This window comes from Durio zibethinus, chromosome 13 (genome assembly GCF_047325235.1).
Source record: "Durio zibethinus cultivar Kanyao isolate XHJ-2024 chromosome 13, ASM4732523v1, whole genome shotgun sequence".
NCBI lineage: Eukaryota > Viridiplantae > Streptophyta > Magnoliopsida > Malvales > Malvaceae > Durio > Durio zibethinus.
Genome location: NC_143174.1, coordinates 25,472,173 through 25,484,547, shown reverse-complemented (window position 1 = coordinate 25,484,547; position 12,375 = coordinate 25,472,173). Strand labels below are relative to the sequence as shown.

General features: G+C 34.6%; 3 protein-coding genes across 3 annotated transcripts; 1 reads left to right on the top strand and 2 right to left on the bottom strand.

Annotated features, from left to right (window-relative positions):
- Positions 1 to 1,234: 1,234 nt before the first annotated feature.
- On the top strand, positions 1,235 to 3,183 carry LOC111303410 (zinc finger protein CONSTANS-LIKE 5-like). Its single transcript, XM_022899658.2, has 2 exons — positions 1,235 to 2,206; positions 2,410 to 3,183. Exons 1-2 carry the CDS (start codon positions 1,487 to 1,489, stop codon positions 2,791 to 2,793), a joined length of 1,104 nt encoding a protein of 367 aa, XP_022755393.2. The 5' UTR covers positions 1,235 to 1,486; the 3' UTR covers positions 2,794 to 3,183.
- Positions 3,184 to 4,560: 1,377 nt separating this feature from the next.
- LOC111303409 (putative receptor-like serine/threonine-protein kinase At5g57670) lies at positions 4,561 to 8,207 on the bottom strand. The gene is made up of 10 exons (XM_089742319.1): positions 7,926 to 8,207; positions 7,545 to 7,663; positions 7,330 to 7,448; positions 7,121 to 7,248; positions 6,645 to 7,040; positions 6,276 to 6,518; positions 6,007 to 6,164; positions 5,700 to 5,915; positions 5,274 to 5,423; positions 4,561 to 5,175 (listed from the first exon to the last, which is right to left on the bottom strand). The coding sequence occupies exons 1-10, from the start codon at positions 8,056 to 8,058 to the stop codon at positions 5,029 to 5,031; spliced, it is 1,809 nt and encodes a 602-aa protein (XP_089598445.1). The 5' UTR covers positions 8,059 to 8,207; the 3' UTR covers positions 4,561 to 5,028.
- A 1,525-nt stretch (positions 8,208 to 9,732) lies between these two features.
- Positions 9,733 to 11,701, bottom strand: LOC111303411 (PTI1-like tyrosine-protein kinase At3g15890). Its single transcript, XM_089742320.1, has 4 exons — positions 11,455 to 11,701; positions 11,210 to 11,360; positions 10,840 to 11,102; positions 9,733 to 10,514 (listed from the first exon to the last, which is right to left on the bottom strand). The coding sequence occupies exons 1-4, from the start codon at positions 11,499 to 11,501 to the stop codon at positions 9,854 to 9,856; spliced, it is 1,122 nt and encodes a 373-aa protein (XP_089598446.1). The 5' UTR covers positions 11,502 to 11,701; the 3' UTR covers positions 9,733 to 9,853.
- Between the last annotated feature and the right edge of the window lie 674 nt (positions 11,702 to 12,375).

The window sequence follows — 12,375 nt, the reverse complement described above, 5'->3', positions numbered from 1 at the left end:
CAAATCTATATGTAATGACAATTATAATTAATAGTTTTTCTGTTTTAGGCCAATTAAATACATAATCACAAATTTTTATAAAAAATGTTATCAAAAATTAAAAATGAAAAAAAAAAGAAACCAACTATAATTCATCAATGTTATAAAATAAAAGTTAATGTTATCAATAGTCCTTAAATTATAATAAAATGTTAAATTTGATATATAAATTTAAAAATTTTTTAATATGGTAATAAAACTATATATCTCTTAATTAATGTGATATTCACTTTTAATATAATTAATTTTAAATGATAATATATGATGAACAAATAACTCTTTAAATATTATATTAAATATTATATATTAAAAATTTATAATTTAAATACTATATTAAATTTTTTTAAAATTTAAATAACATATTAAAAATTCTACTATAGTAAATGATATTAACTCAAAAAATATAGTAAATGATATTAACTCAAAAAATAATAATCATAAGATTGAGGGGTTGGAGAGCACAAATTGTTTGGATAATCTATTGCCAAATCCTAAATGATCGTTATTAGAGATAATAATGATTCGGATGGATTTAGGTTTTTTGAGATAATACATAATATTATGAAAATTTTAAAATTCGATCCAAATTTGAACCAATTTTTTCTTGAAATTGATTCGATCTTAATTGAATTTTATTAATTCAATTCGATTTAATTTATTGATTTTTAAATTTTAAATTTTTTATATATTATTTTAATATAATTTTTAATATCAATTCAATTCGTTTTATTCATTGGTTTTTAAATTTTAAATTTTAAAATTTTTATATAATTTTTAATATATTTAAATAGATTTATTTATAAAATAATTATTTTTATTTTATAAAAAATTAAAATAAATATAAAAATTAATAAAAATATATAATTTAATTCAATTTTTTTAAATTTATGTATTTTAATTTTAATTTAATATATAATTAATATTTAAATTTGATTCGAATAAAAAAATTAGATTCAAACCTAATTAAATTCTATAATTTTAAATTGACTTTTAATTTTTTCCTTTTCTTTTTTTTTCAGCCCTGCCCTTACGCCCGTTCTCAGCTCTAGTGGTCTCATGAAAAGTTTGATGAAACTTGAGGACACTTCATCTTTCCCATCGACCTCCTATTGGGCCCACGTCGGCAGAGACACATGACAGCATCTTCCTCCTCTCATTATTAAAATCGCAAAATATTTTTGCCTTGAAACAGCTAAATTTTCATGGTGTATATCATTCCACGTGTCTCCCTCTCACTCGTCAGTACCTAGATTTCCCCCTCTCTTGTCACTAAATAGATAGCCAAACACATCCCAAAACCGAATCAAGAACCAACTGTTGCAGTACTCCACGTTCAGTCCCAAAGATACCCAAAACCCAAAAAAAAAAAAAACTTTTCCTTTCAGAGAGAACTGCACGAGGGAAAAGAGAAGGAAAAATAAATAATTAATTGCTTTGATTTGTGAGGATGGGAATTGAGATAGCGAGCGCCAAAGGCATCACGGGAGGCTGGGACATGGCTGCAAGGACGTGCGACACATGTAAGTCAGCTGCAGCGGCTATTTTTTGTCACGCTGATTCGGCTTTTATGTGCCTGGACTGTGATTCCAGGATCCACTTTGGTAATGACAAACTCCTTTCTTCTCGCCATGAGAGGGTGTGGATGTGCGAGGTGTGCGAGCAGGCCCCAGCTGCGGTCACTTGCAAGGCCGACGCGGCTGCCCTTTGCGTCATGTGCGATGCCGACATCCACTCTGCTAATCCTCTGGCACGTCGCCACGAGCGTCTCCCTGTGGAGCCTTTTTCTGACTCTGCTGATTCGATTGTCAAATCTTCTCCTTTCAGCTTTCTTGTGCCGGCTGATCATAATGGTACTAATTGTGAACAAGAAGATGTAGACCTAGGTTCTTGGTTTTTGTCCAATCCTAATCTCAATCACAAACTCACCATGGAAACTAACGAAGTCAAAACAGGGGATTTGTTTTCCTCTGAAATGGATCCGTTTATTGATTTCGAGTACCAGAATTCGTTCAAACAACATCATAACGCAGCTATGGATAGCGTAGTTCCTGTTCAGACCAAACCAGCAACAATTCCAGTGATCAACAATGAAAATTGTTTCGAGATTGACTTCTGTCGACCCAAGCTCCCTACTTTCAGCTACCAAACTCAGTCTCTCACCCATAGTGTAAATACTTAACTCCACCTTCTTCAATTACATAATCTACTCAAATTTGCTTTTTTTCTTTTCTAACTTTTTACAAAAAGGAAACTTCCTTCCCCTTCGCAATTCAATCTTATTTTAACAATTTTCAGAATAAAAAAAGAATCTGTTTTGAAAATGAAACTTCTGTAAACTGATTCTTGATACAAATTAAACAAAACTTTCAGGTTTCATCATCGTCGCTTGAGGTGGGATTAGTTCCAGATGGGAATTCCCTGTCCGATATCTCGTACCCTTTCGGACGAACCATGACTGATCTAAGCGTACCTATCTCGGCAACTACGATCAATAACCAAGCACCCCAAGTAGGTGGAATCGATCGAGAGGCTAGAGTTTTAAGGTACAGAGAGAAGAGAAAGAACAGAAAATTCGAGAAAACAATCCGCTACGCTTCACGAAAGGCCTACGCTGAGTCAAGGCCTAGAATCAAAGGCCGTTTCGCCAAAAGAACCGAAATCGACAACGAAGTTGACCACATCTATAAATCCCCTTCTGCCGCTGCAGCAGCTTTCATGTCCGACATGCAATACAGTGTCGTCCCATCCTTTTGAGGGTTGATGAATGAATCTGATAAAGAGGAAAAGAAGAAAAAGAAAAAGGGGCTGTTTGTTTAGCTATGATCCAGTAATATTCAACCGTGATTTTTATCCAGCACGTAGAATAAAACTAGGGCCGTTGATATTAAGGAAAGCAAATGTCTAGTTTCTAATTATGGTTATTGATGTAAATATAGTGTATCGTTGAAGTTTTTGTTAGCCGTTGATTTGCAGGATTCAGGATGATAAGCTGCAAGCAGATGTTAAGTTTTGGCTAAAGTTTAAATGAAAATTTTTCTTGCAGCTCTGGAAAAAAGCCCTCACTTTTTCCTTCAGAGGGCTTCTTCTGTGACTCTGTTTTCTGGTGCTACTAAAGTCAAAAGTTTTTGCCTGCCTTTTTTCTCCTTTCTGATTCGTTTTCCCTTCTTTTCCAAGATCAATCATGGATCCATTATCTCAATCCCATTGGACCAATTACCCATTTATTTTTAATAATAGTAATGTACCAGTACAATGGAATATTATGGTATGTAGATTCTGAGCTCAAAAACTTGAAACAAGACATGGGCTGTCTTAAAGAAAAATATTTGCAGTCTTTCTGAAAGTTTCTCAGACAGGTTGGTTTTGGTGAGCTCATGGCTTGTGACAGCCTTAGTTTTCCAAGAAAAGAATATATGCCACTCTGAACTTTGACCCTAACACTGTTTTTTCGGATTTCCAAAGATAGAAGTTGGCATCTTCACTTTTGTTTTTCCCACATTGTTTATCATCTGCAGCGCAGCAGCAGAATGAAATTTAATCAATACAATTTTTTTTCTAAGAATGCAATTGAAGTTTCAAATTCTAATATTCATCTCACACAATTGTAATATCTGTAAGCAAAATTTTGTTAGTGAACGTATAGGTGAAGAATAAATTATTTCTAGATTTCGTTTCCTACTAACAGAACAAGCAGTTGGGCCAAGTACATATTGCCTCGTTTGCATAATGTTTGTTTGGTGGGCAGTTTGTCTAGAACAGTCACATGAAATAAGAGCATGTTTGGGATATGATATTTTAATCAAATAATCTTATGCCAGTCAAACCTATCTAGTTTGTGTCTGATTTCGTTCCAAGTACTTGCAGTGCAATAAGAATTAGTTGAGTTCAACCATAGCCATTTTCCATCTTGTATAAAGGCTAGAGCAATACTATGCATTTTGACGAGCTTCCTCTTAAAGTGATTTTATTTGGGTTATTTTATCACATTTGTTCATTAATAATTCAGAAAAAAATTCAAAAGGCATGTTAATTGATGTTTGGATCAATTAACATAAAATTTTTACTGACACTTAAAAATTATGAGTTCGAACGAGCTCATATTAGTTATATTTTCTTCATCTAGATAAATATAGCGGACGAGGAGTTAAAGTAGATTAAAAAAAAAAAAATCCACAAGGCATGCTAAGAGAATGTCCAGGTGCATGGCGGGCAATGTAGGCTACAATCAAGGGCGAAGCCAGCATCATGGTACTGGGGGTCAAGTATTAAGTTAATGGTAAATTAAATTAAAAATGGGTCAAAAATGAAAATAATAGTGCGAAAATAGAAATTTTAAAGCTATCAAAGATTTTTTGGAGGGCCATGACTCATGCTGCCCCTCTAGATTCACCTCTGGCTACAATAGAAAATTATGTCAATATTAACAAAATTATTTTAAAGAAAGACTAAAATGAAATCATTTGAAAAGATTAGAAATTTAAATATAACAATTAAAATATGGGAAATTAAAGTAGAATCAAAATAAAAGATTATGATAAGAAAAACTTTTGGCTCAAGTTCTACTTTGGAAAGCTTAAAAAAGTTAAGGTTCAGCCCCTCTCTTTTTTTCTGTTTCACGGGGAAGAGTACTGTGCTGAATAAAAAGCACCTCTGGTTGTTGGCCTAGAGTTAACGTCGGACTCCAAATGTTAATTTGATTGTAAGGAAATTAATTAATTTCGATCCACAAAAGGCTTTCAGTGACTTTCTTTCAAGCTTGTGACCTGATTGAAACCATGTGAACTGCTGGACTAGTGGCACTGATTTGTTGTTGTTTTTTTTTTTTTCTCAATCTTTAGGGGATAATGGACAATATAATGGATGAAGATGATCGATAACATTTGAATTTAATATATAAACTAACCGATCCCAATTACATTAATAATGCATGAACTTGAAAACCAATTAATGACACCTGAAGCTGTAATAAATGTGTGGAAGTAGGTTCACTCATAGAAATTCTTCCAGGGAAATATCTGTTGGAACATCATATCCAAAAACCATTGAGTAATCATCCAACTCATCAGAGGTAAACTTTGGCATTCTCCAGCTCTTTGCAACATCAGGGTCATGGCCAGTTATTAGAAGCTCCAAGACCTGATAAATGGAAGCATTTAATCACATCAAATACATTGCCTCTCTGAAATGACTTGGACTATCCTGCCAAATGTATATATTTTTTATATATTAAGTACCTCGCTCATTGATGGACGCCATACCGCTGATTGCCTCACGCAATAGCAAGCTGTTAGCACTGATCTATGCATTTGATCCTCATCATATTTTCCTTTCAGTTTCGGATCAGCTAGTTCAGTGATGTTCCCAGATTCCATAAGAGGCTTTGCCTATATATAAATGAAAACAATTTCAGTGAGAAACTGGATGGTAAAACTTTTCTGCAATATATGGCTTAGAGCAAATTATGCCACCAAACTAATGTCTTTACATTTTGTCCTATCTCAGATGAACAGAAACAGAGTTGTCTTTGCAGAAATTTCTACCTATTGTTTTTCTTTCTAGTGTTCTTTACTCAATTTCCATATCAAAATACAAAATTATGATATTTACTACTTATGTATGTAATTTTCCCTAAGACAGGATTTTCACACAATGCCGCATACCCATAAAAGGAGGTTTTGCTTTGATGAATCCACAGGCCGGCGACCAGTAATGATCTCCAGGAGAAGAACCCCAAATGCAAAGACATCTGTTTTCTCATCCACAATTCCATGCATGAAATACTCTGGTGCTAGGTACCCAAATGTCCCCTCTATTGGGATCACAGCGTGATGAGTCCATTTGTTAGGAAGCCATTTTGAAAGACCAAAATCAGTGATCTACAAAGAGATGAAATCATTGTTACATTCAGAAAAAGAAATCATGTATTGTACTTTTCCAAACCATTTCCGGGACTTGTCTGTTGTTCACCTGTGGTTCATAATCCGTTCCGAGAAGGACATTAGAGGCTTTTATGTCACGGTGTATTATTCGGTGTTTGCAACATTTGTGCAGATAATGAAGACCTCTAGCAACTCCAAGGGCAATTTTGTATCTCACAGGCCAATCGAGTGATACACTTGTTTTACCTGAGGATTCTCCCAATTGAAATAGACCCAATTAAAAAATGCAACAACAAAATCTCCTATCCAAATTAGTCATTCTGCATTTTAGCCAGAATAGGCCGTTTCTCTTCTTACCATGCAATGCAGATGCCAGAGTTCCCTTCTCAGAGAAGTTGAAAATCAAATACAGTCCATTTTCGATGCAGCAGCCAACTAAGTTTGCTGTATTGGGGTGGCATACGTGCCCAATTATGCCCAATTCTGTGAGAAATTCGTTCTCCTTGTTGTCCTTGGCCAACCTCTTGACTGCAACAGCTCTTCCATCAGAAAGATCACCTCTGTACACTTCTGAATACCCTCCTCGACCAACTATATTATCTGATACCCCAAAAAGCATTCAGAGGATTTCTATGAATAACATCTCGATTTCATAAAAAATGACTAAAGCAGTAAAAATGTAAAATATTACTCTTTTCTGAGAAGTAACCGTATTTCGATTTTTACCTGGATGGAAGTTATTTGTAGCATTTGAGATCTCTTCATAGCTAAAGCACTTCATCAAAGGTTGCTCCTTTTCTTTGATAGATAAACTAGCCTTTCTTTTCCTAAGTGGGGAACTAAAGAATGATGAGATAAATTTGTAAGGTGATATCTGTTTCTTTATGGGGGATTGCCCTTTAAACTTTGGCGCCTGAGGAAGTGACCCAGACATTGTTGAGCCCCCAAAGCTGGAGCAATCATCTTCTGTGCTATTTGATTCTCCTTCAAGTGCATCTAGAACAGTTCTTGGGGAAGGCTTTTGCACTTTTCTTTTGGAGGCAATAGAATTTTGAACAGGGGAAATAGCCTCTCCTCTGTGATCACTCTTGCTATACCATATTGAGCTCCATTGACGAGTGTCTGCGTAATCAAAACATTAGAAAGAACGAAATTAAGGAAAATTTTATAATGGTTCAAGTATTACTCTGGAGTAAACTAACCATCAAAATGTGAAGAAGTAGAATTTGAGCTTGAGTTTTGCTGTGGCTGCCTAGATTTCCCTATTGAAACCACTGTACAGCCTTCCGGGGCATGCTCGAAACAGTAGCTGGTAACTTTGTTTGAAGTTCTAATCCAAAAAGAAAAATCAAACATCAAAGAACATATAATAATAGAATTTAAAATATCCAAGGATTGTTTGATTTCTCACTTTTTTGAACGATTTCTGGAGCCACGAAGAAGAAGAAAATCAGCTGAGATGGATTTTGCTTCCTCAATTAGGCCCCTTCTAACGCTCGAGCTAAATCCTACTTTTGCCTCCAAGTTTACCTGAACAGGATGGATGACCATTTTATATTTAAAACGTCTCTGCAGAAATCTAAATTTTGGTTTTTGTACAAAAAAAAAAATCTAAAATTTGGTTACCTGCTTAGACTGGCAGGTCCTCGCAAATTCTCCAAGCACAGATATAACATGAGCTTTTGCTTGGCGAAATTTTGCTTGATCTTTTGTTATCAATTTATGCTTCTTGGATTCCTCACCAACTGCATTTTAAAACATGCAAAGTGTTTTAAAGTTGAACAAATTGATTCAATTTACTTCAAATGCTATATTCATTCAATAATTGAAAGTCTCTCTCTCTCTCAAAAAAAACAAAATTGCAACACAGCAACATAATTTATTTGGATTGGCAACAGAAAAAAAGGCTGACGCAATGAGATTTTGGTTCAGCCAGCATTGAGTTGACAGAATGAAAAATCATAAGCAAGTGGCAGTGAACTCTCATGTCAATACGAATGTACTAACCAAGAACATGTAGGGCAACAATGTCGTCATTTGGATGAGCTACAACTCTGATTGCCCATGACAAGAGTTCTTTGCTGTCATCTGGGTCTAATGAGAAGCCAATGAGTATTTTAGCAGGAGCTGAAGTCACCATTTGACGACACAAGTTGGCCGACAGGTTTGAAGGCAATAGAAGATATGCAAGGAAACTATATATGGTGATTTATTTTTCAAAGATTCTTATCGACAATAAAAACTTGGCGAACATGTGTACAAGCAACAGCATGATTAAGGTCAGTTAGAGAGTGAGGCCACATTGGCTCTCATTGTATTATTCTTGTTGCAGAAGCATAAAAGCTTTTTAGAGTGGCAAGAGAAAAGCAATTAATCTATTTCTTTTCTCTCTCAAGAGTTCTGGAATAGAATTAAATGTGAGGGTTAGGTGCTTTGGGGTATAAGCAAAGGTGGTGGGCATTGGATTTTGATCAAAACTAGCAAGAAAAGAAAAAGTATTACTTTGTTGGGATTTGGTAGAAGGATCGTGCCACTCAAAAAAAGATCTCCACTTTATCATGAATGAAACGTTGAGAGGACACTAACGCTTTTCAACCTCCCCCTGGATAAGAGAGAGAGAGAGAGAGAGAGATTGATTTCCAGTGATGGAGCTTTGTTGGCCAGATTCATGATTCCTACAATTATGGGACATTGCTAGTTTTGCCTTAAGAGTTTTGCAATGCAAGCTTAGTACAAAAGAAAGACTCAATACCCCTAGCAACATTATGAGTTTGATTTCATTGTTATAATAGTAAGTCATACAAAGTCAGTTGAATTACTTTATAAATACAATAGGAGGAATTTTTTTCTTGTCAATTAAGATTCAGTTTTATTTGAGAGGAAAATCATTAATGCATCAAATCAATATGAAAGAATTGATTTTTTAAAATTGTTAAAAAAAACTAAATCCAAATAAAACTCGAAATATTTTTCATTACCATATATACAATTCATTAAAAAAACCAATATGGACATCATTATACATAATTTTTACCATTATATTCTATATAATAATTAATCCTCCTAGCATTTCATGTATTTCCCTTTTCCAAAATGAACAGTACAACTCTATTGTTCTCTTATCTCGTTCTAATTAAGACAAACTTCTTTTTCTAATTTCTTTTTGCCCATTTTTTACCAATAAAAGGCATTAGAAAACCAGTACTGTGGGATTTTGTAGAACCAATCAGAAGCAAAATCCAATAGAAATTCTTTCCTTGCCTTGTTGTAATACCAGGTCACAAGACCAATCACTAATCCATTTTCCAGATGAAACGTATTGACAAAAAGATCAACATAGCAACTGGCAAGAATGTTTGAAGCTCCCTGGATTTTTTTGTTTGTAAGGTGCAAATGTCCACATATGTGCTAAGTGCTAAACCAGGTGGTCCTCGGGCACTTCGGCTTTTGGGGTCCTTGAGGGCATTTGGACCACACGTTCATTGGGATTGGGATGTTTTTACATGTGCTTAGAGACCCATTTTGAACCTCATGCCCTTCTTTTATTGGGCTAATTAATTCAGGCCTGGTTTGGGGGCACGTGAAAATCTTCTGAAGGATAGCATTGGTATTGACCTTTCTGCCGAAAAAAGTTTCAAACTCAAGCTTGATATTTTTATTTTTATCCATGACCCTGGCCATTGTTTCAATTTAATTCCAAAACAAGAAATTCGCCCTGGCGTTCTTATTTTTTTTAAAATTATATATTATTTTTTATATTTTGCTTAATTATAAGTACCTGTATTAGTAAGCTATCAAAGAAAGAAAGCATATTCACCTATGAGATGGCAACCCAATTTTTTTGAAATATTTTTTTATGACACAGTAAATATTTGCTTGTTCATATATCAACAAAATCAAGGCTAATGCATGCAGTTAAAACTTGTTCAAACGTGTTAGGTAACAATTTTCCTATTGCCATAGCGGTTGTAAGGGTTTTGCATCTTTTGTACCTCAATGGTTTGCTCAGGACCTCCATCGTCATCATCACTTGTTTGATCAAGTGCCATTAATTCTTCCTTATACTTGGCACTGTCCATTCTCGTTTGCATCACTTTGCCTCTGGTGTCATACCCTTTCAGCATACCAACCACTTCCTTCATGTTTGGCCGCTTCTCAGGTTCATTTTGAACGCATAGAACAGCGACATTGATGGATTGTTTCAATTGGTTTTCATCGAAATTTCCCCGAAGCTTTGGATCAACAAGGTCTTTAAACCGCCCTTTAGCTATAAGTGGATCCGCCCATTCGGTTATAGTCCTCTTCACACCACCAGGCAACTTTTCTATGGGCTTTCTTCCTGTGAGAATCTCAAGCAAGAGAATACCAAAACTATAAACATCGCAACTTTCAGAAACCTTTCCCCACATGGCATATTCTGGTGCTAGGTACCCTAAAGTACCCTTAACACGGGTTGTCATGTGGCTTACGCCTTCCGGAATTAGTTTCGCAAATCCAAAATCAGCAACCAACGGTTCAAAATCTGAATCCAGCAGGACATTGCTTGCCTTGATGTCTCTATGAATGATGTGGGGTGTTACTTCATGATGCAAGTACCTATAGCATTAACAATAGCAGTCATTGAATGTTTTTACCGTACGTTTTAGAGTAAAAAAAATGGAGCTCTCCAACTCAGAATTTGCAACAAGCATATACTTTTCTTTGAAGGATCATTTATTTCTTTTTTACTAAATAATAAATTCAATAGCGAGTTGAAAATCTGAAAGAAAATTACTATATATACGAAATATTTTATATCCTATACAGAGCAGTGTAGCAGTGCGTCAGCCTTCTTTTTTTTTTTTTGCAATTTTAAAAATGGAGAATCTAATTTCATATGCTATGCAGACATAATTCAATAACAGACAAAAGCCAAACTTACAATATGCCTTCTGCAGAACCAATTGCAATCTTCATTCTTCTTTTCCAATCTAATTGAACTTCACCAGCAAATTGACCATGCAGATGAGACAATAAGCTCAGATTGGGCATGTAGTCATAAACTATGAGCCTTTGATCAGTCCCAACGCAGTAACCCCTTAGACCCAAGAGATTTTTGTGCCTAACCCTTCCAAGAACTTCAACTTCCACTGCAAATTCCATCTCAGCTTTTGAAGTCATGGATTTTAATTTCTTAACAGCTATCTGCATGCATTATTCAACAACTAAACACTTCAGGCACAGTGGCAGAACATAGAAATTTAACAAAAATAAAAAAGAAAAAAGAGGATCAAATATCTATGGATATGTACCTGAAGACCATCACTGGTTTTACCCCAATAAACACTGCCAAAGCCACCTTCTCCAAGCATGTTATCGTCGCTGAAACCATTAGTAGCCGTGTACAACTCTTTGTATGTAAACATTCTCCATGTGTTCTTCCCTGGAGTAACCACAGTTACCCTACAACAAGTATGGCTAAAATTTTCAGCATAATCTAATTAGGAAGGAAAACTATACTCCATAGATACAAAGATCAGTACTAATTTTCGCATACCCTTCATCAACCTTCTCTGAACTAAAGCAACTCAAGACTGATCCCATAGCTTTTGGCTATGGGGGAGTTGTTACCAAATTTCAGTTGAATTTCTGAATTGGTAGTTTGCCTTTTTAAACCATACTAAAGGCGTATCTGTAATTTCTCACATGAGACCAGGCGCCGCCCTTGGCCGGCCTGTATGTCATCACTCATAACAAGTACCTTCAACGGATTTAACTTTGTAGAATATGTATCCAATAAATGAAATCAGTACTATTAATGAACAAAACTTAGATAAAATCAGTCAAATATGTCAATTTATTATTAGTTTTTAACCTTTTGAGTAAAACTTAGATGGCTACAGCTTCTCCATAGTAAAATGGCAGGAAATATTTTATTTTTGCCGGTCCAACCCCTTTCTTGTCTTTCCTTTTAGTCATGCAGCAATTTCTTCATTGCATCAATGTTTTTTTTCTTCTAAATATGATGGTCAAAGAAAAAGATACTTCTTCATAAGCATTTTTTTTCTTTGCTTGTTTAAATGCTTAATATTTTAATTTGATGGCTTGGATTGATATAAACTAAAAGTCTAAACACATATGTAATTATGCCACTTGGCATTAATTGGTTAGTCAAAGCATATAATCATTAATATATCAATGCATAATCTAAGAGAGGCATCATCTGCTTTTTTTTTTTTTTTTGCCATTAGTTTTATTAAGAGTAGAGTCAGATGACCATATATTTATTACAAAAATCATTAATAAACTTATTAAAATAAATTTTTATTATTTAATTATTAAAATTTAAAAAATATATGATTATATGACGTAATTTAAATAAAAAAACATGTGCTGACATTGAACAACCGTTTTGATATTGTTTTTTTTTTCCGATGCAAAAGACAGGCGAATTTTAATATTGTCCCCTCTCCTATTT

What these genes read in the sequence shown, in the direction of transcription:
- LOC111303409 (XM_089742319.1), bottom strand. Translation starts at nt 8,058, where the DNA reads ATGGTGACTTCAGCTCCTGCTAAAATACTCATTGGCTTCTCATTAGAC. An exon ending in TACTTCTTCACATTTTGATG is followed by an intron (nt 7,041 to 7,120) that starts GTTAGTTTACTC and finishes TTGATTACGCAG; the next exon opens with ACACTCGTCAATGGAGCTCA. An exon ending in TCTGGCATCTGCATTGCATG is followed by an intron (nt 6,165 to 6,275) that starts GTAAGAAGAGAA and finishes GAGAATCCTCAG; the next exon opens with GTAAAACAAGTGTATCACTC.
- LOC111303410 (XM_022899658.2), top strand. Translation starts at nt 1,487, where the DNA reads ATGGGAATTGAGATAGCGAGCGCCAAAGGCATCACGGGAGGCTGGGAC. An exon ending in CTCAGTCTCTCACCCATAGT is followed by an intron (nt 2,207 to 2,409) that starts GTAAATACTTAA and finishes CAAAACTTTCAG; the next exon opens with GTTTCATCATCGTCGCTTGA.
- LOC111303411 (XM_089742320.1), bottom strand. Translation starts at nt 11,501, where the DNA reads ATGGGATCAGTCTTGAGTTGCTTTAGTTCAGAGAAGGTTGATGAAGG. An exon ending in TCAGAGAAGGTTGATGAAGG is followed by an intron (nt 11,361 to 11,454) that starts GTATGCGAAAAT and finishes TACTTGTTGTAG; the next exon opens with GGTAACTGTGGTTACTCCAG. An exon ending in AAACCAGTGATGGTCTTCAG is followed by an intron (nt 11,103 to 11,209) that starts GTACATATCCAT and finishes TAATGCATGCAG; the next exon opens with ATAGCTGTTAAGAAATTAAA.